Consider the following 27,069-nt stretch of genomic DNA (forward strand, 5'->3'; position numbering starts at 1 on the left):
GTCTAAATTTCTTTTGAAGTGTACTGGTGAATTCAAACGTATAGTACAAAGAGAAATATGGTCCTTTTATGGAAGCAGCTTAAGAAGAATGTTGATGTAATTATAGGGATAAACTGTAATTATTAAACTGGTATTTTTTTTTCTCTCTTACATCATCGTTCCATATAGCCTTTCACCTTCCCAGGCTAAGCCATGAGGCTTCACACCCTGGGATGGAGGGACCAGCGATGTCTAAAATAAATAGTGTACCAGCTGGCTGTGAACTAGAAAACTTCCAAGTGTCTTAAAATGAGGCAGAGAAAATTTTTTTAAACTTTCTTTAGCTCTTTTAACTACAGCAGGACCCAAGTCTGGAGAACGAGATCAGAGTTTTACCACATGCTCTGCGCAAAGAGAACTCAGAAGTTGATACAGGAAGGATGCAGCCAGGCCCCTCCAGCCTTGGAGCTTCATGGGAGAAACGAGGAACTCTGAGGAGTAAAGGCAGACTTTCAGAGCCACGGCATGTCCACTGAGGGGAACTCAGAAGTGTAGGCAGTGGCAGGGGGACCCAGACGTTCCCCAGGGAGGGGCGGTGGAGAGGGCTGATGGCCCGGCAGAGCCCTCCGGCTCAGATGTCGAGGACCTGTGGCTGGGAGCCTCGCTCCAGGAGACCCCTTCAGCATCAGCCTTCCCTCCAAGTATGCCCCTCCCTACCAGAGACATTCCTGGTGAGAAGGGGGAGAGGGAAAAGACCTGCAGGACTGAGATATACAAAAGAAACAACTTCACCCAGCTGGATACAAGGCTGGACACTGAGTGGACTAAATATTTCCAACAGAGACCTGGTTAGCTGTTAAGTGTGAGATTTCCACCAACTTCCAGGGAGGAACAAGTGAGTAAGGTCAGCTCAGCAACAGGAATAAACAACTTTTTAGAACATTTGAATAAAGTGTCTAAAATCTGTAAACCCACTCACTGATTTATCAGAGGCAAGTTAATCTTACTGTGATGCTTTTTAACTAGTAAAAGACAAAATTAAGAATTATAAAAGATACAACTTCACAAAGGACTAAATTTTAATAAGTAGTTAAATGAGGGCTGTCCAACAATCTCATTCAATTGTTAATCAAACATTTAGTAAGTATCACATAAAAATACTCTGATAAGCACTGGATCAAAGAGAAATATAGGGTTTCTGCCACTTGACAAAGTGAGACAGCTAAGAGAAGCATCTGGCAGCTGTCAATGGAGAACTCGGAGCCCAGAGGGCAGATACAAGGCTAAGCTGTGCCTTCACTCCCCTGGTCTGAAGCACTTGGGGCCCTTCTACACTCAGAACTACAACACATTCACAGTGACTTCTGACTAAAGGCACAGAGGTCCCTCGATTGTGAACCAAAGGCTGCTGGGGTGGGCGCCAGCTACTGAGTGAGAGATGAGACGACACAGAGGGTCCGAACGACACCTCAGTTTGATGGCAAGAGAGGTATAGTGAGGAATTAGAAAATTTAGCAGCAATATCCAAATAATAAAATAAACTGAAGACCACTTCACTTGTAGACTTCTTAAAGGATGATATAGAATTGTGAAAATGAACTATTTATCCCATTCCAATTTATCCCATCAAGTAATGATAAACAACTAGGCATGCTTCTTCCCATTTATAAGTTAAAATGTATACCAACATAGCTTATTGCATAAAAAACACATGAAATACCATTTGATTTCCATTACCAATCAGGTAGTCATTTTTATAGAAGTGACACTTTCATTAGAGCAACACTAAATAAATATGAGATTTCACAGTAACGTGTAGAAGAATGCATCCCGGTTGATCAAAATGGCACCAAAAGAGTGCTTAGCTCTTCAAGCATCAAATCTGTGACATCAACACCACCAAGTCTGAAGACTTGATCCTGCTCCTGACTGCCCGCCCTTCCACGAGATATGCTGCCAGGGAAGTGTTGCAGGCAAAGTCTGGCAAGAACGAGGAAAGCAGCAAAGCACCAGAGAACCAGCTACGTCCATGCAGCTGAGCACGGGCGTGTCTCAGGCATGTCTTCCTTTCCTCTTTGTTAGTGCTCTCTGAGCACCCTGCCCACAGATAGGTCCCCACCACTCTGCTGCCTCTCACTTCTGATGAGACAGGAGGCCAGGTCCCCCATAGGAGGCCTCCTTCAAATTACAATGCTGCCTCTGAACTGGGAATTATCTATCCCAAATCTCAACAATTTAGCTAGCAGATGGACAACCCAAGCCACAGTGAATTGCTCTCATTCAGTATCTCCATTTTAAAAAGAAAAAAACATGCTATGGATACAGACAAACTGTTTTTGCCAACTACAAAAAAGGATTTTAAATCATTCTGTAGCTCTAAATGACTCTCCTCATTGATTAGCAATAAAACAGTAAAACATTCTTGGCTTTGTTTTAGGGCTTTAGAGTTAGCTACCCAGTTGATAAAAATTATGTTAGTATTCTCATTATACATACTCATAGCCATTTTTATGTCATTGCCATAAAGTGGTAAGAAGAATCCCTCTACAATAAATCAATGACTTACTGGTTCTTGCCTAGTCCCAAAAGTTTAAAAAAGATGGGCCTTTCCTCCTCCTATCTAAAGACACTGGGTTTTAGCTGATGTCAGCCTTGCAAAGCAGGTTTTGTGACAGGTAAACACGGACAGTTGCATAACTTCTTTTGATGTCTGATAGCTACTCTGCAAGGAAGAAACTCTTAACCCAAGGGCGGGGGAGGCAGCAAACAGAAAAACTACCAGGGCATGTTCTTTAACTTTGGATGCCTATCTTCTGTGTGTATGATCCATTTCAACAATTAGTGCCACAGATTTGCATGCGTCATTCTCTCATTCACTGTTAGGAACCAATATGGTAGGCAAGAGGCCACGGAGGAAGGTGACCAGAAAGCCTCTGTGTCTTCTCAGCACTTGCTGCCCTTTCTGGCACCTGCTCCCTCACCAGAACGTAACAGATGGGAGGCAAGGCCAGGGCAGGATGCCCCACACCAAACACAAGGCCTGGCCATGGCAGTCATCACAGGGGGTTCAGATCTGGGCTCCCTCATTGCCAGCTGTGAACCAGGGACAGGCCCAAAACTGCTCTGTGCCTCTCAGGTCCTTCCCCTGTCAAATGGTTAACAGTTCTACCTGCCTCAAAGGATTGTTAGGAGAACCGCAAGAGAATGCTTATAAAACACTCAGAACGATGTCTGGCATCGAAAAAGCAACATGCTGGTGTTTGTTCAATTAACTCAATATTTGTAGAATAAAAAAAAGTAATCTTTTAGAAGGAAAAAAGGTACGCTATCTGCTAATTAAGTTATCCAAATCCTGGATATTTAAGGACTATCTTATATTAAAGCCACTTGTTCAAGTTCCTACTTATCAGAATAAAAGGAGGTGTTATGGCCTTCTTGATTGTTTTTCAGAGGAAAGACTATGAAATACCCAACTTTAGAACAGTTTAAAAACAACCAACTATATTTTCTCTTAAAATCTCCATATTTTTGTGTTACATACTTTTTTTAAATCCCTTGAGACTTGGACAATTTTCTTAAAAGTACAAATATCACCTATGTACTCATTAGAACATTAAAAACAGTGCTGAATGTTTTCCAGAATGTTTTCACATACGGTATCTTATGTGATTCTTACCAAAATGTTCTAAGTTGTGCAACTAAGATCATTCCCTGCCTACACTGCGAAAACTACAATTCCATGACTGGTAGCAAGAAGTGGCAGATCTAGGAATTTTATGACCAAATGCCCTTCCTACTAAAACATGTAGTCATGGTCCTACAACAGAGAGAAAATATTTTTTAAAATAAACAAATGAACAATTGTTTACTATTGGCTCTAGAACACAATTACATGCCACTATCTCTCACCATGAAACTCTGCCACTAATTGTCTTTTGATTTAGTTTAAGACCAAAGAGTCAAGTAGGCATCATGTATGCAAAGCAGATCCCAGGCACAGGGATAAACCACATGTAAATGAGATCTGAATGCATTACAAACAAAACAATCAGAGAGGTTCAACAAGAGAAACTATCAAAGTGCATAGGGGCCCCATTAGCCTTAGAGGAAAGGAAGGCTCCACAACCTGATAAAATCACTTGACTGATTCTAAACTACACATTAAAACAATAAGATGAGAAGGTGGAAAACTTCGGATCCACACAGTCCTCACAAGACTATTTTAAGAACCTGCTGGGCCTTCAGGAGGCAGGAGAACATTTAGCCTCAGAAACTAGAAGAATTTTAATTCAACTGTCAATTTTCTTTTTCTGTGTTAATCATCTAGTATCATCTATTATGTTACTATGAAATAATAAACAGAAAATGTTTTAATAAGGAAATTTACTTTTCCAATAAGTGATTTTCATTCACTATCTGAAAAGTTGAGAAAAGAGCTAAAAGAGGGAGCATTTTCATCACTGAAAACAGATGCCTGAGTGATATTAGTACTTCCAGGAAAAGAAAAAGCCAAAATCAAAAGCAACCTTTTGGTTGGGCCTGGGAAAGAGACCCTAGCCTCACATGTAAGCTACTAAAATGAGAGGAAAGGGAAATTCACTTCTGCTTTAATGCTCAGTACAAAGGGCAAACGTACCCTAAATATTCAGAATACTTTAATTATAGAGGGTATTTTATTTTTTTTATTTTTAAAATAAATTTATTTATTTATTTTTGGCTGTGTTGGGTCTTCGTTGCTGTGCGCAGGCTTTCTCTAGTTGTGGCGAGTGGGGGCTACTCTTTGTTGCAGAGCACAGGCTCTAGGCACGCGGGCTTCAGTAGTTGTGGTGCACGGGCTTCAGTAGTCATGGCACACAGGCTTGGTTGCTCCGTGGCATGTGGGATCTTCCTGGACCAGGGCTCGAACCTGTGTCCCCTGCATTGGCAGGCGGATTCTTAACCACTGTGCCACCAGGGAAGTCCCAAGGGTATTTTAGAGATTTAAAATATAGCCTTAGCTGACCTCAAGTAGCTTCTTGAACTTATCTAACACTGAAATTTCAAGGTAATTTAACACAACTACAGTAATTTAAGTGATTAGTTCCAGAATAAGGAAAAACACAGAAAATACCCTGTTGGAAAACCAAGTAAAAATACATACGATATACACATAAAGAAAGGAAAAAAGATGATAAGCAAGCATGGGCAACTGCTGAAAAGGAACAAAACAAGTTTACAGGAAGGACAATGTACTCAAAAAACAATACACATTACTCCAAGCTGTAGGTTTGGTGTCTTATTACAAAACCATCACACTGCCAATTAACCTTCAACCTTTGTCCAGATACCACAGTCTGTTTGAACCTTCTACTACATTAGGATAAGGATGACACAGTGACCAATAAGTAGTTCAGAGTAGCTAATACACAATTATGTGTTCATTATATTGACTCTGGTGGCCTATTCAGACACTTGAAAGATGAAATCCAATTTAAATTTAAAACGCACTTGAACAGCACACCACACGTATGTGGTATGCTACCATTTTTGTAAAACGGGGGGGAAAATGTATGGAAGTGGTTTGCACACACTGAAAAAAGCCTGGAAGAATGAACAAGAAACTACTGATAGCAGCTGGCTTTTTTGGGGGTGGAATGGCAGTGGGGAGAAGACTTCACTATCTCTTTAAATCTTTGAGGTTTATATCATGGATTGAATTATTCAATCAAGAAAATTAATTTAGGATGGATCAAGAGGGTTTTATGAAAAGTGAAATACGTTGGACAGAGAAAGACAAATAGCATATGATCTCACTAATATGTGGAATCTAAAAAACAAAACAAACAAAATAAAACAAAATGAAAACAGACTCATAGAAACACAGAACAAAGGGGTGGTTGCCAGAGGGAAAGGGGATCAGGGGTGGGGAAAATTAGGTGTAGGGGATTAAGAGGTACAAAGCTCCAGTTATAAAATAAATAAGCAATGGTGATGTAACATACAGCATAAGGAATATGGCCAAAAATATTGTAATAACTTTGGGGACAGACAGTTACTAGACTTACCATGGTGATCATTTCATAATGCATGCATGTCAAATCACTATATAGTATACCTGAAACTAACATAATATTGTATGTCAACTATATTTAACTTAAAAAATTTTTAAATCATTAATTTAACGACCCCCCTCCCCAAGTTTAGAGGCACACAGCATCCTATTACACGTATTTCAGGTGACCCAAATGAAAAATTGACTGGGCAATTAAAACAACATATTTCCATAGCTCTGGGAAAACTGGTCTTGAAGATTTGAAACTTTTTTCCCACTAAATTTAGCAATAAATCTCTTATCGGTCTTCTCAGATTTAACTCCCGAGCAAGAGCCAAGGCCACACATGCAAATAAAATCTACTAGAAAGAGAGGCTTTCAAGAAAAAATTTCTTTACCCCGCAAGCAGATCATGGAAAGAAAGCCTTGTTGATCAGATTACAACAAACAACCCTGTAAAAAAAATGCCTTTTCTGGTTTTCTAATTCTTATGAAGGAAATAATACCCTACCAATAAAAAGCAGGCAAACAAATCATGTTTGCACTAGGCTAGAGGAAAGAGGGAGCCTCTGATCTGAGCTCTTTTAAGTCTTTGAGCTTGCCATTAATATTGCAAATCAGAATACTTATTTTCTAGTTTTAGGGCTGAAATTAATTAGCTATGTGACCATGAGGAAGTCACTTAACCTCTCTGAGCTTTCTATTCTTCTGACTAGCTGGGATGCTGGAATACAAGATTTTAAAGATCCTTTCCAGCTGTAGGATTCTTGGACACCAACTCCCATCATCTGTTTCCAATAAAAATAATTTAACCACTAAATTAGCTAAGGGATAAAGAAAGGTGCTCCCTTAAATAAAAACATCTTAACTGTTAAAGTGAAAACAACAAAGACCCAGAAATGAAAATAAGTAGAGAAGACAAAAGAGACTTCCCTGGCCCCATTGTCCCTACCCTCTGACATTTTGTAAACCAGAATGTTATTTCCAGTAATACACTCATTTGGAAAATTATTTAACAACATTTTTGAAATTTTCAGAAGCAAAGAACAATATACGTTTAATAAAAAACCACCATAAAAATTCCAGGGTCTTCTTTGATGACTCTGATTTAGGGAGTTCATAGTGTTTGAAATCACACTCTCATCCTAATATGTAGTTAGCCCATCTCCAGGTCATTCACACACAAGGAAATCAATGATCCTTTGTCTTCATTCCAGAAAGAAAAGGGCTACACAGTGTATGACCTGCCCCATCCCCCAAATCCGTTCTCACTTTCCTCCCGGCACGTGGTGGCCGCCCAGCTAGAGCAACTTTCCAGCCCCTCTGCTGGGAGACGTGACCTGGGTTATGTTCTCACCAACAGAATGTGGGCAGAATGATGAGCAACCCCACCCGCCCACCTGAACAGGTACCCATGCCCTGCACGCCTGCTCCCCCATACTCATCACCTGGCTTCGGCCACACAGACAAAGATGGTGCCCTCAGGCCTAGAGCAACGAGACAGGGAGAATCTGGGCTCCTGCACGACTACCAAGAGCAGAGCCACTCACAGCCGGACGCCTCCCCTTACAACTGTCATGCCCGGCAGAAACAGTTTCCTCACACCACTGTCTCCTGGGGCAAATGCAGCAAGAGCTCGGGCTTCGCCCTACTGAGACAGTGTGCCTTAGGTACCTATGGCTCTTCTCCACAGGGACAGTCAGCCCCAGACCAGTGCAGCTCCTACCAATGATCTCAAACACAAAATCTAGAAAGTTCGCCAGCTTATTACCACAACTCATTAAGGGTACCTTTTCCAAGGAGTTCTGAAATCAAACTGAATCTTAATTCTTGAAAGCAGGAGTCTGAAAAATATGACAGAAAACATACCAAATGTGCCCTAAAATCCTCTAGGTCCACAAGTTCCCACACCACACTTCTTTAGAGATGCCAAAGCTGCCGCCTTCGTGAAAGTAAAAAAAAAAAATTAGACTGTAATAATATATCTTCGACAGTTTAAAAATGACATTTCCTATTCTTTAACCCACATAGCTCCCCAGTACCCTGGCTTTCCCTTTCTTAGTACTAAGACCATTCTAACAGGATATAAAGAAAAGAGGGATGGGAAGACTTAGGTATACGACTTAAAACATGGAAAAGTTATATTAGCTTGATCATTAAAACCTGGTTAACTCAATGCATTCGCACTTTCTGGCATTTGTGGGCATAGGTCTTTCCTCAAAAAATGTTTACTGGCCCACAATCCCAACAGGAGATGAAGCAATTTCCTAGATACGTCTCCAACTATTACCTGGGTCTGGTTCATATAGTTCTCTGGTTGTCACCCAACACTAAGCCACATTAGGACACCCTTGCCTCCCTTTGTTGAAAACTAGGTTACAGCTCTGTCACTAAAGAGTCAAGAGTAAGTACTTACACAGCCCTTTCTGATATTCTGCATTTGTCTCTTATTTTATGTCCAGATGCTTATGTCAGTCATGTTATCTGTCCACTTCAGCATATGTGCTACTTACCTTGAGCCTAGGGTTATCCAACAGTCCAAGAAAATTGAATGAGGCAAAGTTTATACATTCTTTTCCATTCACCACAATGTTATGGCTTGGAGGGCTGGGGAAAGAGACAAGAGTGGTATACTTCAGCAGTCATTCTTGTTACAGGACACACATTATCAGCTGTCCAGAAGAGGGAAGGCGACAGGACACCCAAGTGTTGCCATTCTACTCTGTTTGCACTCTAGCCTCCTCTCTCTCTTTTTATTCTTAAGAAGTAGAATTAGACAGTAGCATATTAAAAGTCAGACACTCGGTCATCAGCTCTACTCTGAATAGGTCGCCCGCACTACTCAGATAAAGAAGTGAGCTAGAAGTCCACGGCGCCTAGATTACTGGCACACCGCTGCTTTAGCTCTAAAACTCACTTAAGAAAGAAGCTGCTAAATAAAGTACCTGGAATGAGACACACAGGGAGGAAACATAAGAAGATCAAGATCAAAGGTATGAAGAGGCAGAGCAAGCAACAATCTTACAGTTAAGTGGTTTAAAAATACATGTTACTAGGACGTCCCCGGTGGTCCAGTGGGTAAGACTCTGCGTTCGCGATGCAGGGGGCCTGGGTTTGATCCCTGGTGGGGAACTAGATCACGCATGCACGCTGCAACTAAGAAGTCTGCATGCAGCAACTAAGAAGTCCGCATGCAGCAACTAAGACCCGGCGTAGCCAAAATAAATAAATAAATAAAAATAAATAAATATTAAAAAAAAAATTACATGTTACCTACAGGAAGCCACCAAAATAAGTAAGCGCTGTTCCCAATTTCTAAAGTTAATGCTGGAATACCATTTAAAAGGAATCCCCCTCATCCAAAAAGGGGGGAAAATAGAGTGGCCAGTTGCATAGGAGAAGCATGGATTGAGTTCAGCTGAGACAAGAGATGGGCTCTTGAGGAGACAACCTATTATGTCCTCTGCTGACAAATACTCTAGCTTTAAGTCATGCTTCAAAAACACTGGCCAAACTATGGGACATGAGCTCTTAAAGGGTTGTGAGATCAATTCACTTAGTCACAGCCAGCCTATTTCACCTAAAGTAAACCATAAGAATAGGACGGAATGGAAATGCACCAACAGGGCCAGGGAAAGGACGGTGGCACGGAACTGTTCTACACATGCATTGCTCTGTGCACTGGGCTGCTCTGTAAAATGCACTGTGGTCAGAAAAGACGGGGGAACACCACTCTCACTGGTATGTTTTAACAGAACTGGTTTTCTATGAGAAAAATAACGAAAGATGCTGGGAAACCAGGGAAGGAAAAGAATGACTACTTGAAGTAAATTCACAAAAGCAGATGAACTCACACAAGACTCGGTGAAAAGAACATGGTTGTGGAGTCAGGCAGATCCCATCAGTATTATGGCTACTGACCACTTCAGAAACTCAGGGATGTTACCTGGCCTGCATAAGCCTCAATTACTTCATCTCTCAACTTGTCATTATAAGAGGTGTTCATTACATATTTTCTTCCTTTTTCCTATTGCTTCAAGAGCTTCTTCTCTTTCAAATAATCCACTGTTATTTAGTTTCCCACTTCCCAGGACTTCTTCAGTTTTGTAAGTCCTCCCTGATGTGGAGGTGTTGGCACCCACAAAAAGATGAAAAAACAAAATATCCACATAGACAAGTCTGTACTAACAGTTGCTGCTGTGAAAGTTGAAGCCATTCTACAAAAACTGTGACACACAGAGAAATCAAACTATCAGGAATAAGTACACCCAAAGCCCCTGACCAGAGTCGATAAGCTGCCAGCATGACGTAGGGATGCAGACACCTTGTTTCTGCCTAGCACATGGGGCAGGAAAGGAGAACAGTTTCCATGAGAAGTGGAAGGCTAACACCTGTGCCCCATGCAGGCTTGCAGCAGCAAGCCAGACAGGGCACTTAACACAGGAATACTGGAGCTGAAGACACTTCAAAGTTGCTCACAGAGGCAAATAAAACCGATACAGAAAGACGTCTCCACAGCAAGGCTTCAGAAGAGTCAAAGGAGGGAAAATAAAACCCTTCCCAGCCAAAACCCACAACCACACTATTAGTGAGAGTCAGTAATTACATAAGTGAACTTAGAAATAGGACAATGGTGCTTTACCAGAAAGAAACAAATACTACAGACCCCCATTAACAACAGGTTTGGCACTTGAGGGAGAACAGACAACCGGACGAATGAAAGAATCCAGAACTCAAGAAAACTGTGTATACAGGAACACCTCAGAGATACTGCGGGGTCAGTTCCAGACCACCGCAATGAAGCAAGTATAGCAATCAAGAGAACCACATGAATTTTTTGGTTTCCCAGTGCATGTAAAAGTTATGTTTACTCCATACTGTAGTCTATTAAGTGTACAGCAGCATTATGTCTAAAAAACAATGTACACACCTTAATTAAAAAATAATGTATTGGGACTTCCCTGGTGGTGTAGTGGTTAAGAATGCACCTGCCAATGAAGAGGACACAGGTTTGATCCCTGGTCGGGGAAGATCCCACATGCCACAGAACAACTAAGCCCGTGCTCCACAATTACTGAGCCTGCGCTCTAGAGGCTTCGAGCCACAACTACTGAGCCCACGCACCACAACTACTGAAGCTGCACGCTCTAGGGCCCGTGTGCTGCAACTACTGAGCCCACATGCTGCAACTACTGAAGCCTGTGCGCCTAGAGCCCTCAACAAGAGCAGCCACCACAGCAAGAAGCTTGTGCACCACAACGAAGAGTAGTCCCTGCTTGCCACAACTAGAGAAAGCCCGCGTGCACCATCGAAGGCCCAACGCAGCCAAAAATAAATAAATAAATAATAATTTATTGCATTGGGAGTGGCCAAGATGGCAGACTAGGAAGACCCTGAGCTCACCTCCTCCCATGGGCACACCAAAATTACAATTATTTACAGAGCAGCTATCAATGAGAATGACCTGAAGACTAGCAGACAAGATCTTCCACAACTAAAGATATAAAGAAGGAATCACAATGAGATGGGTAGGCGAGGTGCAGACATGGTATAGTCAAGACCGATACCCGCAGGTAGGTGATCCACAAACGGGAGAATAATTACACTTGCAGAAGCCCTTCCCAAGGAGTGAGGGGTCTGAGCCCGACAAGAGCTTCCCCAGCCTGGATGTCCTGCACCAGGAAGATGAACCCCCAGAACATTTGCGTTTTTTTAAAAAATTTATTATTTATTTACTTATTTTATTTATTTTTTGGCTGCACCGGGTCTTAGTTGAGGCATGCAGGATCTTCATTGAGGCATGCGGGATTTTTCGTTGTGGCACGTGGGCTTCTCTCTAGTTGTGGTGTGCAGGTTTTCTCTTCTCTAGTTGTGGCGTGCAGGCTCTGGGGTGTGTGGGCTCTGTAGTTGTGGCGCAGGGGTTCCAGAGCGCGTGGGCTCTGTAGTTGGCAGCACGTGGGCTCTCTGGTTGAGGCACGTGGGCTCGGTGTAGTTGTGGTGCGTGGGCTTAGTTGCAACACTGCATGTGGGATCTTAGTTCCCTGACCAGAGATTGAACCCGGGTCCCCTGCACTGTAAGGTGGATTCGTACTGGACCACCAGGGAAGTCCCAAACATTTGGTTTTGAAGGTCAGTGGAGCTTCCTCTAGGGAGAGCCAGAGTGCTGTGGGAAACAGAGACTGCACACAAAATCTCAAACACTCCAGGACCCAGGGCAGAAGAAGTAATATGAAAGGAGCTACTATGAACTACTTCTATGAACTACTTCATGCACTACTTCTATGAACTACTTCATGCCAATGCATTTGAAAACAAAAGAAGAAATGAACAATTACTAAATGGCAGTAACAAAAACTTACTCAAAAAGGAAATATGAACAGCTTTAAAAACTCACTGAAGACATTAAATTCATGATTAAAAATCTATGCTCAACAGAACAAACACAAATAATGTTGCCCGGAAAACTATAAGACTAATATACGTCTGATACCAAAGCTGGGCCAGCACAGTAAGGGAAAAGAAAAAGACTAAACTCATTTTTCAATACTGATGCTAAAAATACCAAATATTAGCCAAAAAAAAAAAAAAAAAATCCAACAATTAATAAAAATTAACCAAATAGTCACGCTTAAATAGGGTTTATCACTGAGTTGTAAGAGTTCTTTTTATATATTTAATATTTTGGATACTAGCCCCTTAACAAATATATGACTTGAAAATATTTTCTTCCATTTTGTGGGGTTTTGTATCATTTCTCTAGTAGTGGACTTTGAAGCACAAATGTTTTTAATTTTAATGAAGTCCAGTTTGTCTATTTTTTCTTTTGCTGCTTGTGCTTCTGTGTGGTATCTAAAAATCTCTGGCCAATCCAAGATTATGAAGATTTACTCTTTTGTTTTCTTTCTTCTAAACTAAGAACTTATAGTTTTTGCTCTTAAATTTAAGCCCATGATTAATTTTGAGCTAATTTTTACACATGGTGTGAGGTCAGGTTCCATCATCATTCTTTTACATGTGTATATCCCGTTGTCCCATCACAATCTGTTAAAAAGAGTATTCTTTCCCTACTGAATTGTCTCAGCATTCTGTTGAAAATCAGTGGACCATAATTTAAGGTTGTCCACACATTTTTAAGAGTAAGACACTGAAATGCTAATTGCAAGCACTGTGTAAATGGGCTTGGCTTCTTTGTAAATGGTGGGCTTCACTCTATGATAATGAGACACAGACTTGTTTATTCATCTGTGGAGACCCCAAACTCAAAATTTTCTGTTTTTATTCTCTTGACTTTGAGTTTCACCAGAGAGGAATCCTCCAGTGAGGTGTATATGAGGATATAAATCTGGTTGCCAACGTTCTGAAAGCTGAGTTGGAGGAAACGGGATTAGCATCCCATTATTCACTATATACTTGCTTTCTGTTCGAGAATGGCACCCGCCTCCTCACACATTCTTAGGACTTTCAATTGATATTTAGCCTTTCCGGAGAGTAAATCTCCCATCTTTCTGCAAGTCTACAGAGCTGAGATCTGGGGTGAGGATGAGTGGCATGGTTGCTTGCAATTTTTCTCATAAAAATTTATGTATATGCTTAATTAATGTAAAAAACATCGATCAGTACAATTTAATATAGCAATGGATTAGAGGAGAAAAGTCACAACCATCTCAATAAAAAAAAAAAAAAAAATTAATAAAATTTAACACTGACTTTAAAACTAACAAAAAGTTCCCTTAGCAAACTAGGAAGAGAAAGGAAGGCCTATAACACCATACAGGTTATCCCTTAAAAGCCATCCGGAACAAGATACAGAGGCCCTTGTTACCACTCCTATTCAACACTGCATGGTAGGTATCCTAGCCAATGCAATAACACAGAAACAAGAAGAAAATGATGCCTCATGACAGAAGTGAAAACTCTTTGGAACCCAGAGACGAAGCTATTAAAAGATATGCAATGTTAATTTCCTGGTTGTGATACTGTACTATAGTTAAGCAAGATGTTACCATTGGGGGAAACTGATGAAGGGTATATGAAATCTCTCTGTATTATTTCTTACAACTGCATGTGAATCTACTATTATTTCCAAATAAAAAGTAGGAAAAAAAAAGGTAAGCAAAATCTTTATGAAGAACGTTATGTAACTTCTCTCAGAGACATAAAAGACCTAAGTATACAAGTGACACACAAGGTACGTGGTGAAGAGATTCAGTATTAGCAATATACCAATTCTCTCCAAATTAATCCATAAATTCAATGCATTACTAGTCACAAACCCAAACCCATTTTCTGGTCAAATCTGAGCAGCTAAACCTAAACTCATAGTGAAGAGTCAAGGATAGCCTAGACAATTGTGAAGAACAAGGAGGTGAAGGACTCACTCTAGTCAAGGCCTATTATTAAGCTGTGGTATAAGCGAGGTTCTGGCACAGGGAGAGATAAATATACCAAAAGAATAGAAATAAAGCCAGAAACAGATCCTTTATAAGGGAACTTGACATATGAAAGAAGGGAAATTTCCAATCAGTAGGTAAAAAATGGACTATTCAACTAATAATGTTGGGACAACTACCTGTCATACGGAAAACAGGCAAATTAGACCTTTGTGGTAGGAAGGATTTTATAACCATAACATTAATGATTGGTTAAGTCTGATTTCAGGACAAGTAAAACTTTCATGAGACCAAAGAAATTCGCGAAAGTGAAGAATACAAGCCTCTCTCACATCAGACCAGAAGTAGAAGGACATACTCAGGAGACTATCCTACATCATATTTTTAAATAGAATACTAAACACTTTCATGGCAACAGGCATGCTGTGGCAAAAGTATAAATATAAGCAAAGGAAAAACATCTACCAACTTCAAGATGGTGGTTATCTTGCCTGGGAGGCAAGAGTAAGTGATAGATGGGAAGGGATTTCTTTAGTGATACACTTGACCCCTGAACAACATGGGTTTGAACTGTGCAGGTCCACTTATACACAGATTTTTTCAACAGTAGATACTACTGTACTACATGATCCACAGTTGCTTGAATCCATGGATGTAGAACCACATATCTGGAGGAACTGGGTATCTGGAGGGCTGACTCTAATTTATATGCAGGTTTTTGACTGCCCAGAGGGTCAGGGCCCCTAACCCCCATACTGTTCAAGGGTCAACTGCATTTCTAATGTTTTATTTCTTTTAAAAAATAGATTTAAAGTAAAGAGAGCAAAATGTTAATACCTATTACTTCTGGGTGGCAGATACATATGTGCCTGATATTTTCTGTATACTTAAATTTAAGAAATAAAAATAAAAATAAATAAAACATTGGAAGCCAGGAGGTAGGTAGCATAAGTGAGCTGAAGTTTCATAATTCATATTGTGAAAGTCAACAGGCACTGCCTATCATTAATCAATCAAGAAACAGTAGTGTAAGCATACTGTTAATATCTAGCTATGAAGGTAACCTTCAACAGATCTAAAATCAGAAACAATCCAGGTGGGAAAAAGTAGGAATGCTGTTTTTCATTTTAACTGTCTTCCCATTTGAAATATTACATGTGTGTATTACTTTAAAATATATATATATATTTTTTTTAAAAAGGGACAAACTCAGAAACCCAAATTGGAGACTATTAAAAAGCAGTTTCTGATCTCCAGAAATTTCTAAAAATCTTATTTCAGTTAAAAAAGGAATACTATATAAACCACTGTATACTTTGGTTTCCTACAGGAAACCAAATATAAGCCCTTGACTAGCAAAAACAATTTACCCTGAAACGATGTTGTAGTTGAGAGCAGGATGGTCTTTTGAGACAGGAGGAACAAGAGGTTCTGGTTGCCACTCTTCAATCAATTCTTCCTTTTCCTACAGGAGAAAAGCAGTTAAAATACAGTGCAGTGCTAATTACTGGACAGCAACTCTAGCGGTATCTAAGCTGTTTGTTGTAATGGAACCATCATAATGAACACACTGCTAGACACACACGTCCAGCTGCTGTGCCTGGAAATGACACAGAATCACTATTGAGTTTTGTGCTCTTAACCCCTCACCTCTTTCCTTATCTCAGGCTAAAGGCTCTTTTTCCATGAAGCTTTGTGGCTGACTGGAAATTTCTTAAAAACTGTATTTCTATGTTCAGGATTTTTCACTGTGGGAAGTAGGAAGTATAACTGCTACTGATGATAAAACAAAAAGTCTATAACACAAAGGTGAGAGGCATGACTGCAGGTAAGGGAGCTCAGCCTCTACTGCAAGATATGACAGACAGCCATGCCTTAAGTTCTTACAGGCATGACTGTCACAGGAAGGGATCAACTAGACTACAAAGCACTGTTTCTACAAGCCATTGGCAAGGATTCAGAAGTAACTGAAATATACCAAAAGACTCTCTTATAATAATTATTGTAATAGGATTTAGTTGTTTGGAAATTTCTCATAAAAAACCACTTTATTCCTTTTACCTGTTATTTCATGCATTCCAAGTATTTTGACTATTTTGAGTTTCTTATCCTTTCTTGAACTAGAAAACAATGTAATTTTGAAAATGTAGTCTGGATGTACAGGATGAGATGAGGCACCTGATGAACATGACAGCCACAGTAATTCTTGCCTTACATAGGCCCACTCTCAATACTTCTATTTTCACACTCCTGTTAAATGCTTCTGTGCACTTTTCTCCTAATAGGCAATTCTAGGGCATGGCTAGGAGCATATTCACCTGATGCTCAGGCACTCAAAAATGCTGGCTGAATAAATCAGCCAATAAATTCCTCATCTATTTCTGCCAATGACTGCACAGAACAGCAGCCTGAACAAGCCTGAAGTATGTATCATGCATACTGTCCACTTGCTACCACAGAGACAGATTTGAGAATCAACTCAAGATTGCCTGGTATTCAAGAGTCTCTGCAGGGGACTTCCTTGGTGGTGCAGTGGTTAAGAATCTGCTTGCCAATGCAGGGGATATGGGTTCAAGCCCTGGTCCGGGAAGATTCCACATGCTGCAGAGCAACTAAGCCCGTGCACCACAACTACTGAGGCTGTACCCTATAGCGCGTGAGCCACAGCTACTGAGCCTGCCTGCCACAACTACTGAAGCCCGCACACCTAGAGCCCGTGCTCCGCAACAACGGAAGCCACCATAATGAGAAGCCTGCGCACCTCAACGAAGAGTAGCCCCCGCTCGCTGCAACTAGAGCAAGCCCACGCACAGCAACGAAGACCCAACGCAGCCAAAAATAAAATAAATAAATTAATTAATAATAAAAAAAGAGACTCTGCAGACCTATAAAACTGAGAAGGGCATTTCTTCTTTGCTGCCATAAGTTAAGCTTTAGAAACACTCATATCGTTTTTTTTTCTTCCACAGCTTTTAGGGTAAGATGTCAGTGATTACTGAATCTTGCTCTAGGTAAGTTCTGCTTTTAGAGGGTTATCCTAAAATTATGTTTCAGTATCCTTCTTTTAAAATGCATATTTGTGTGGACTGACTTGTTTAAACTGAAACTAAGAATATTAGCAATGATCAACCCCTTAAAAAGCTGGGCTAGAAATCTATTCCATGGCCTCACGGTCATTCACGTGGAGTTCCTGAATACCAAGGGAAAAGAGCAGCGACAGGGCTTCTGGCCCGGAGAGCCCGATCCTGCTGCGACACCATCAGAGGTGTGTTCTATGGCGCACTCGCCTCACACGGTATTCATAAAACACAGGCGGGGCTGCGGATCTACGGTCAAGTTTAGGGCAGTTCTCCAAACAGCAGTTCAGATAGCCACTGTCATATTAAAGGTTACAAGAAATCATGCAATGAGACACCTCTTTAGTCTTCTTTACCCAGGTTTCCAAAACTTATTTGCCCTAAGAACCATCTGCTGCATATCCCTTGTCCCCTAGGGGGGATACTGCCTGACCATCTCATGACAAATATGAATGATCAGGACAGCAGGGGCAGCCAGTGAAACCAGGGAAACAATCGCCACATTGCTGTAATTCCATTCCACTTGCACTTCCTTCTGTGAATGCTCCAGAAGAGAGCTGTGCTCCATCATTGTGCCGCACTCAATGCTGCCTTGTGAACCAAAGTTTCAGGCATTTTTGTGGGAAAACATCTCTCACCGTCTCTGTATCCCTAAGTAGTATGCTGGCACACTGCTACAGAGGCCGGATAAGGAAACCATCCAAGCTACAGAAACCACACTGCAGTCAAAACTGCTCTTCCTCTCACACCTGGGGCACAGTTACTAAGCGTTCCTACCTGCGTGAGAAGGTAGGGGATGCCACAAACCCCTTGGTCCCTCATACTAACAGACTCGAAGTGGGCAGGACTGCAAGTCCTCTCGACACTTCTGCTTCCTAAGGTTTGCCTAGCTTGGGCTGGAGCTGGGTCCCTTACCATACAGAACACATCAAAATTTGATTTGGGGTGGGAAGGTGGAGAGCAGTGGGATGGGGAGGATTCTTTCTAACTCTGAATTTCCTTTATAAAGACTACAGGGAAAACTTTCATTCAGGCTTCAGGAATAGTGGTGCTTTTCCCGAGCAACTCATGTAATCTTTCTTGTATACGGACATTTGAAATGCAGCATGCATCCATGCTTCCCGTCCAGCATCTAGTACGTTCCCAGGCTGCTGTTTACTCCTAGCAAAGTATAAAGGCCTGTAACATGGTACTCCTTTGTGTATTCACTTTATCTCTGGCTTCCGCGTATTTTGCTTACCCTGATTTCCTTACATTCCAGAAAATCTTTTAACATTTATAGCTGAGCCACCACAAGTCCTTTTTCGAAAGATGTAGCAACTATAATCATACACCAAATAATAAAATAGAGATTTAACTTCTTACCTTGACTGTAACATCAGATCGTTCTTGTAACTTGTAAGTTTTAGAGAAAAGAAGTCTGATTATCCAGAGTATTAAAATTCCTTCCAAAATAAGATGATAAGCAGGAGCCTAGGAGTCAGTCAAAAACAGAAGCAAAACAAGAAGTGAAATAAACATTTCCAAAACCTGCACATAAAATTTAATTCACTTGCACATACTGCTCCCATGACCTTTAACCTATTTATTACTTCTTAAAATTTACTTTCAAAGCGCACTTCATTTCTACTCATTCCTTTTCCCATTTCTAACAGAAGGCAATTTCTCCTACATGAAAAATCTCTAAAACTGCAGCGTTAGGAATAAAAACATCTTTAGGAATAAAATTAAGTTTTAAAATTAAATCTGACACAGAATTCCAATAGTCAAACAATATCAACTATCAGATCCTTCAGGTAATTTATATTTTTACTGGTGGGAAATGACTGTAACAATCATTTCACAGCTTCACAAGCCTTCTACAACCCCCACATACCATGGATAAATTGAGAATTATTTGGACACCAGTTTCCATAATTCTCAAAGACTTTTGCTCAACTTACTATATTTCCTGTATCCCCAATAGGCCTCTTTAAATTCTCCTTGGAACGTGGCAGAGAAAAAAAGACTTTATAAGTGCTTAAAGAAATAGCAGGTCTCTTTTCTACCACAGTTCCCCGAAAGTATGTAGTGTGTTCCATGTCAACATCCACAAAGGTACTTTAATGAAATTATCCACATCAGGTCTTCTTTTCAACTGAACATTTCCAGGATAAAAGCCAGGCTGACTTCTATGTCTTACACAACTAGATACAGTAAGTGCATATAAAAGATTCCAGGTATCAACTAAACCTCCATAAGTCAGTTATCGGGTGCTACATTCCAATAGGTTGTCATTGAAAAGTCATTTAAAAGAGGTATTTGGGCTTCCCTGGTGGCGCAGTGGTTGAGAATCTGCCTGCTGGTGCGGGGGACACGGGTTCGAGCCCTGGTCTGGGGGGATCCCGCATGCCGCGGAGCGGCTGGGCCCGTGAGCCACAACTGCTGAGCCTGCGCGTCTGGAGCCTGTGCCCCGCAGCGGGAGGGGCTGCGATGGTGAGAGGCCCGCGCACCGCGATGAAGAGCGGTCCCTGCACCGCGATGAAGAGTGGCCCCCGCTTGCCGTAACTGGAGAGAGCCCTCGCGCGAACCGAGGACCCAACACAGCCAAAAATAAATAAATAAATAAATAAAAGTAGCTATAAAAACGTTGTCACCCCTTAAAAAAAAAAAAAAAAAAAAAAAAAAGAGGTATTTATGCAAGAGGGAAGAGATATGTACATGTACAGCTGATTCACTTTGTTATAAAGCAGAAACTAACACACCATTGTAAAGCAATTATACTCCAATAAAGATGTTAAAAAAAAAGAGGTATTTAGAAACGTAAATACAAATTATTTTCAAACATTAGACAAAAAAAAGCAATGATGATTCACAATAGTTAAAAAAGTTCAGAAGCGGGGACCAGGGAAACTGCTGACTATTTCATAAATAAACTTTCAGGTCATTGGACAAATAACTTTAAAACTACATACATGTTACATATGTATGGGTACACAGCAAGACTCCTCAAATTCTGCATACACTGTGCACAGAAATTAGAAGCAAAACCAGAAATCTAAGACTATTTTTAAAATTTGCTGATCCCTCCTGACTATAATTCATTTAAGAATGAGGACTCGACTAAAAAAATCCTTTTGGTTTTATCAATAATTGGATTATAGTTGACAAACATATGTCCAAGTCACTAAACATTCCACTCCACAAAGAAATCCTAAGAAAAGTTGAAATGTCTACTGAATTAATAAAAATCACAAATGTGGCTTCTTTTCTTCCCTAGGAAATGTTACATCAAGGAGACCTTCTCTCAAGTCTCACTCATGGTCAATATCAGGGTATGAGAAGTTACATAGTCAAAGGGCAGTCTTCAAAAAGGCAGCAACAACATATAGTAGAAATTATTCATTTCTAAGAAAGAAATCTTAGATTTTAGTGGTTCTTCTTAGTCACTATAATCTACCTAAGGTTGGACATCACCTAAGCTCTATTTGCTCTCCTAACTGTTTTTTTTCAAAAAGTCCTGATGGGTTTTGCAATAATACATCTTGCATCATCACCCTTACCAGTAAACGCTATATTAAGTTTTAAGAAAATTATCAAAAGAAAACAGATTCACTTTAAGTGAATGTAAGCTCTGTAAGCACAGGGACTTCTACCTGTTCCCTCATTGCACTATTCCTAGCATCTAGATCTCTGCTGTCCAATACTGTAGTCACTAGCATCATTCAACTATTTCAATACACATCTAAATTAAATTAAATGAAAAATTCAGCCCCTCAGTTGCACTAGCCACGTTTCAAGTGCTTAACAGCCATATGTGGTTAGTGGGCTACTGTACTGAACAGCTCAGAGAACACGCAGAAAGTTCCATTGCACAGTGCATGGAAACTCACTAAATGTCAAATGAATGAACATTCTCCAAGACTGACATTTAAATTTCATATTATTTTACCTACTTGAAACAGCTGGCCTTTCAAAAAAGCTCCGAACTGGTCTTTCTTTAGATTTTTACTAAAATAATTTTATCTTTACGAGACAGAAGATGGGACGTAGGCGGGAAGAATGACAAACTATTTCACATACCTAAATCATTCGGCTTCCTTTCTAACCCCACGTCCCAACAAAAACAAAGTCCAACTTATTACAATTCTTTCCCCTATTCCCTGCTCCACAGTTCCGAGAACTTGTCTTCCCTGGGACCTCTCCAGACTGAGATTTTCCACTCTACTTTCATCACTCCGTTTTACCATCAGTCCCAGCTCTTGTTTTTGACTAGCCTCTCTCCTGTATCCGGGCAGGACCTGGAGAGGGCTCCGCGCTCGCAGCAGCGCAATACGAGACCCCCGGCTCCGGCTCCCGCCCGTGCCTCCCTACATTCCGCCACTGGGAAATGGGTGCGCCTATGAGCCTTTCCAGCGAGGGACGCCGGGGGTCCGGGCGTAACCGGGCCAGGCCTGCCCAGGCCTCAGACCAAAAATCCACACAAAACGTCCCACCTCCCCAGGGCTGGGTGTGGTCGTGGACCCCTGGGGCCGCCAAGCTCACCTCGTAGAGCGCCTGGACCATCTCCACCAGCACCCACTGCTCCGCCACCGTCGCCATAGTTAGCCGCCAGGGTTTCCTTCCGGAAGGCGGGCCGCAGGCACGTCAGATATTGCGCGGCGCGGTCCAGTGACGTCTACACGCCCGGAAGGCGGGGCTGCCGTGAGTTGGGCCCCGCCTTCTCGCGCCTGCGTACTGGGCGGCCGGTGGCTGCGCTGGCTGAGGAAAGTTTCGGGGTGGAAGGTCAACTTGAGGTCTCGCTTGGGTGCGGGGAGGGGTGGGAAGCGGCAGGCTGGTCCCCGCAGCAGGTGTTCACAACGTGGCCCTTATGTGCCAGACCCCGTGCTAGGCTCTCAGGATGGAGAGATTTTAATGAATGGTCCTCGCGCTTGTGAGGCAGTTTGGTGCAGGGAGTTATTAATGCAATCGCAAACATATTCTTTACTTTTAAATTACATAAGTAATGCAGGAATGCATTATCGTAAAAAAAAATAGACAACTCTTATATAGCACTTACTGTGTATAAAGCCTAGCCTAAGGATTTGCAGGTGTTAAGCCATATAGGAGTTTGGTGTGGAACCTTCAAGAGCCTCTGTATCCCAACGTGGTGTGCACACACACTTCGGTTGGAATTCTTCAATATAACCGGGAGCATAGGGACAATATTGTTCTACAATTGCTTTTCTTCCATTCTTTTTTTGGCTATAAATCTTGTGTTTTTAATCAACGAAGAAGCCTATTGATTGGAATAATTTGTTATGTGTATTTCTCTTTCCGTTTTATTTAAACATTTTCCTATTGGTGAACACTTAGGTTTTTTCTACTTTTTCACCTGTTACAAACAATGCTACAGTAAACATTGATGTGCCCTATTGTCTTTCTGTGCGTGTTGGGGTATATCTGACAAGTTTCCTCAGAGTCGAATTTTACTCAATATGCACGCTAATGTCGATAAATACTGCCATACTGCTCTCCAGAATGGCTCAACCAATTTTAAATGTTTGAAAGTGTATTCACACTCTATCTCATGATGGATATTATCAATCTTTTAAAATTTTTGGCCAATTTAATTTAATGGAGATAAAATGTCTCCACTGAATTTTACTTTCCCTGCTGCTGGAAAGTAAAATTATTCATGGTTATTCTTATATGTTTATTGACATTTGTAGTCCGTTTGTGAATCATCAATTCATATTCTTTGCCCAGTTTTCTATTAGTTATTTTTCACTTTCTAATGGATGTATGGAAGTTCTTTATGCATTCTGAATATCTTATATTTTCCTATTTCATATGTGACAATTATTTTTGCCCAATTTCTGTCTAGTTGTTTACATTGTCTTTTGTCATACCTATATTTTAATTTTTATGTAATGTGTCAGTCTGTTCCTTTATTGCCTGTGGGTTTGTATCTTGCTTAGAAAGACCATCTTCACCACACTTAGGTTTTCCTCCCATGCTTCAGTTTGTTGTTCATAGTTAGCTCTTTAATTATTCTGGAAATTATATTTTTGTATGATGAGAGGTATGGGCCTTTATTTTTTCCTAAAGGAATAACCATTTTTCTCAGTGCCATTTATCTGAGTAATCCTGATTTTCCCAAATTCTGTGAAATGGCACCAGCACTATGCACTGCACATGAAGTTGCCACTATGTACCCGATGATGTTGGTGCCCTGGGATCCAGTACCACGCTTGCGCACGCTGCCTCGCCCAGGTGCATTCACTCCCAACAGCCAGCTCCTGCAATTTTCAGAGGCCTACCTTCAGGCTGCCAGAACCCATGTTTCCTACTCTCATGGAGAACTGGAAGGATCTGAGAACATGTTTTCTCAGGCAGCCCTTTACTGGGTGGGTGACTGATGGTTGCTGGGGTGTAAAATATTGGAGCTTCCTGGCCGCACAGAGCAAGACAATTCGAAGGGGTGAACCTCACCATCTCCTCTAGATTGAGTCAAGGGTACTGTGTGCAAATTCTTTGACACACCCATCAAGAGGTAGAGTCTATGTTCTCTTTGCTTGAATCTGGGTGTACCTTGTGACAACTTCTACAGTAGATTGCTGCTGCCATGTGGAGAGATCATGTGGGTACCTCATACACAGGAAAAGAGATGGCGAAGTGACCCCACCTGCTCCAGCCCCCTGCTGTTTGAGTCTTACCAGTCCAGGTGCCAGACATGTAAGGGAAGTTGCCTTCAAGATGACCCTGGCTCTAATCACCCTCTGGTTCAACCACCTGAGAGACTTTGAGTGAAAAATGTCTAGCTAAGCTCAGACAACCCCAAAATTTGTGAGCAAGACAAATGATTGTTATTGTCCTAAGCCACTGCTTTGGGATTGGTTGCTATGTAGAAGTTATCTGCTACAATAGATCACTGGAATGGGTACCCTGTGGAACCTTGCAGGCTTTTGCACTCTTGCATGGTCCCTGTATTATTTTCCTAAGGTTGCCATAACAAATTATCAGAAACTGGGTGGCTTGAAACAACAAAAATTTATTCTCTCACAGTTCTGGAGGCCAGAAGTCCAAAATCAAGTTGTCGACAGGGCTGCACTCCCTCCAAAGACTCTGGGGAATAATCCTTCCTTGTCTCTTCCAGCTTCTGGTGGCTCCTGGCATTCTTTCGCTTGTGACTGCACAACTACAATCTCTGCCTCTGTATTCACATGATCTTCTCTGTCCTATATGTGTCTCTTTACACACACTTGTCATTGGATTTAGGACCCATCCTGATAATCCAGGCTGATGTCATCTCAAGAGCCTTAATTTAATTATATCTGCAAAGAAACTTTTTTCCAAATAAGACCATATTCACAGGTTCCAGAGATTATGACATGGACATGTACTTTGGGGGCCCACCATTCATCTCAGCTACAGTCCAATCTCTGGCCCACAATTCACATCTGTCCCACATGCAAAATACATTTGCTCCGTTCCAACATTTCCACAAGTTTCAACCCTCATCTAAATCAGTTCAAAAAGTCCAAAATCTCATCATCTAAGTCATCTAAATCAGATATGAATGAATCTCTAGGTATAACCCATCCAACGGCAAAATCCTCCATCTATTGACCTGTAAAGCCAGAAGGTCACATACAAAATACAAGGGTGGGACAGGAATAGGATAGACATTTCCATTCCAAAAGGGAGAAAATGCAAGGAGTAAAGGAGTCATCAGTCCCAAGAAAGTTAGCAATCCAGCAGGGCCAGTTTCATTTTGTTTCAAGACCTGAGAATAATTCTGTGTTATGAAGCTACATCATCTGGGCACACAGCTCCATAGGCCTCTGCACCTATGGTAGATTGGTAGGTCTCTGCTCCTACACCTCCAGCTTCTACCTCTTGAGTCCATGGCTCTGCCCTTATAGTCATTCTTCATTTTTCTTGAAGGGGAGCATATGCTTATAGCTAAGAAGCTTTAACAGCCCTGTAGAACTCTGGAAATTCAACAGAATTCTGGAAATTCAACAGCACTCTTTCACTTTGTCCTGTCTCTGTCCCTTCAGGCCAAGCTGACCGTGTTTCTGCTGATACAACATTCTCAGAAACCTTGTGGGTCTCCCATGTACGTCATGAGACTGTGCCATAAACAGAGAGTCCTCCAGAGATCTTGTCTGAATAACCCCGTCTCTACTTCTGGCTCTGCTGAGATGATTGAGTGGATCCATGAGTCACATAGTTAATCTCTTTACAAAAAGTTTGTCCAGCTGCATCCTTGGCCCTCTCTCCAGAGCATACTTTCCCAACAGTGACTCTACTAATTTTTTCATCCTTTGCAATATGGATAACCCAAGAACCTCCCAAGTCATCAAGTGCTGTGTTCTTTTTTGCCTGACAGTTCCTTCCTCAATTTACCTCTTTCCTCTCATATTTTTGAAGAAACGGCATGAAGGAACCAGACCACACTTTCAACACTTTGCTTAGAAATTTCCTCAGCTAATTATCCAAGTTCATTACTTAAAAGTTCTGCTTTCCACCGTAGCTACAGGACACAATTCAGTTAGGTTCTTTGCCACTGTATCACCACCATTGCCTTTCCTCTAGTTTCTAATAACATGTTCCACATTTCCTTCTGAGCCCTCAACAGAAAGGACTTTAACATCCATATTTACTAACATTCTGGTCATGATGGGATCCCCATTCTCTAAGATGACAGACATTTTCTCTACCATGCTCTTCACTTTCTTCTGAGATCTCACCAGGATTATCCTTAAAGCCCATATTTCTACTTGCAGACTCTTCAAATCTTTTTCTCTCATGCACCTCAAAATTCTTCCAACCTCTATCCATTACCTAATTCCAAAGCCACTTCCATGGTTTTAGGTATTTGTTACAGCAGCACTTCACTTCCTAGTACCAAAATCTGTATTAGTTTCCTAGGGCTGTCATAAGAAATTACCACGAATGGGGTGGGAGAAAAAAAAAAGAGAAATTTATTTTCTTATATTCTGAGAGGTCAAAAATCCAAAATCAAGCTGTTTGCAGGGCTGTACTCACTTTGAAGGCTTTAGGGGAGAATGTGTCCTTTCTTCTTCCAGGTTCTGGTGGCTCTATTCATTCCCTGGCTTGTGGCTGCATCACTCTTATTTCTATCTCCATCTTCACATGGTCTTCTCCTCTTTCTCTGTGTATGTCTCCTCTGTGTTTCTTATAAAGATACTGTCACAGGATTTAGGACCCATCTGGATAATCTAGGATGATCTCATCTTAGAATCCTTAATTACAACTGTTACAGCCCTTTTTCCAAATAAGGTGACATTTACAATGTAGGATTAGGATTGGGATAAAACCATGTCTTTGGGGGCCACTATTCAACTTACTACAGCCTCCTTTCTTTTCTGATCCTACCACCAATCTCTCCCACCAGTTTTTCCCGAGAATGCTTCTTAACAAATCATTTTCACACATATCCTTGCCTCGTAGTCTGCTTCTGGAAAACCAAACTTGATAGAGTTTGTTTCTGGAGCATCTATTTGATTCCATTAATCTATTTTATTTGTGCCCATTCTGATACAATATTACTTAAAAAAAATAAATTACTTATTTTGAAATATTTTCAGGTCCATATGGCGTT

General features: G+C 41.1%; 1 protein-coding gene across 7 annotated transcripts in view; it reads right to left on the reverse strand.

Moving 5' to 3' along the window:
- LOC103000102 (serine palmitoyltransferase 1-like) overlaps positions 1-22,337 on the reverse strand; it is a 241,929-nt gene extending 219,592 nt beyond the window's left edge. The window contains exons 1-5 of one of the 7 annotated variants that reach the window (XM_057547879.1): positions 22,002-22,337; positions 18,843-18,950; positions 15,771-15,865; positions 8,524-8,617; positions 7,880-7,952 (exon numbers count right to left, since the gene is read on the reverse strand). In XM_057547879.1, the coding sequence (XP_057403862.1) occupies positions 7,890-7,952; positions 8,524-8,617; positions 15,771-15,865; positions 18,843-18,950; positions 22,002-22,058 (417 nt within the window). In that variant the 5' untranslated portion in view covers positions 22,059-22,337 and the 3' untranslated portion in view covers positions 7,880-7,889. Of the gene's footprint in view, positions 1-375; positions 2,392-3,391; positions 7,855-7,879; positions 7,953-8,426; positions 8,504-8,523; positions 8,618-11,263; positions 12,174-15,770; positions 15,867-18,842; positions 18,951-22,001 lie in introns of those variants that run through there. The other 6 variants (XM_057547884.1, XM_057547880.1, XM_057547875.1 and 3 more) reach the window with 6 other exon arrangements.
- Between the last annotated feature and the right edge of the window lie 4,732 nt (positions 22,338-27,069).

The sequence above is a fragment of the Balaenoptera acutorostrata genome, chromosome 6 (assembly GCF_949987535.1).
Source record: "Balaenoptera acutorostrata chromosome 6, mBalAcu1.1, whole genome shotgun sequence".
Classification (NCBI taxonomy): domain Eukaryota; kingdom Metazoa; phylum Chordata; class Mammalia; order Artiodactyla; family Balaenopteridae; genus Balaenoptera; species Balaenoptera acutorostrata.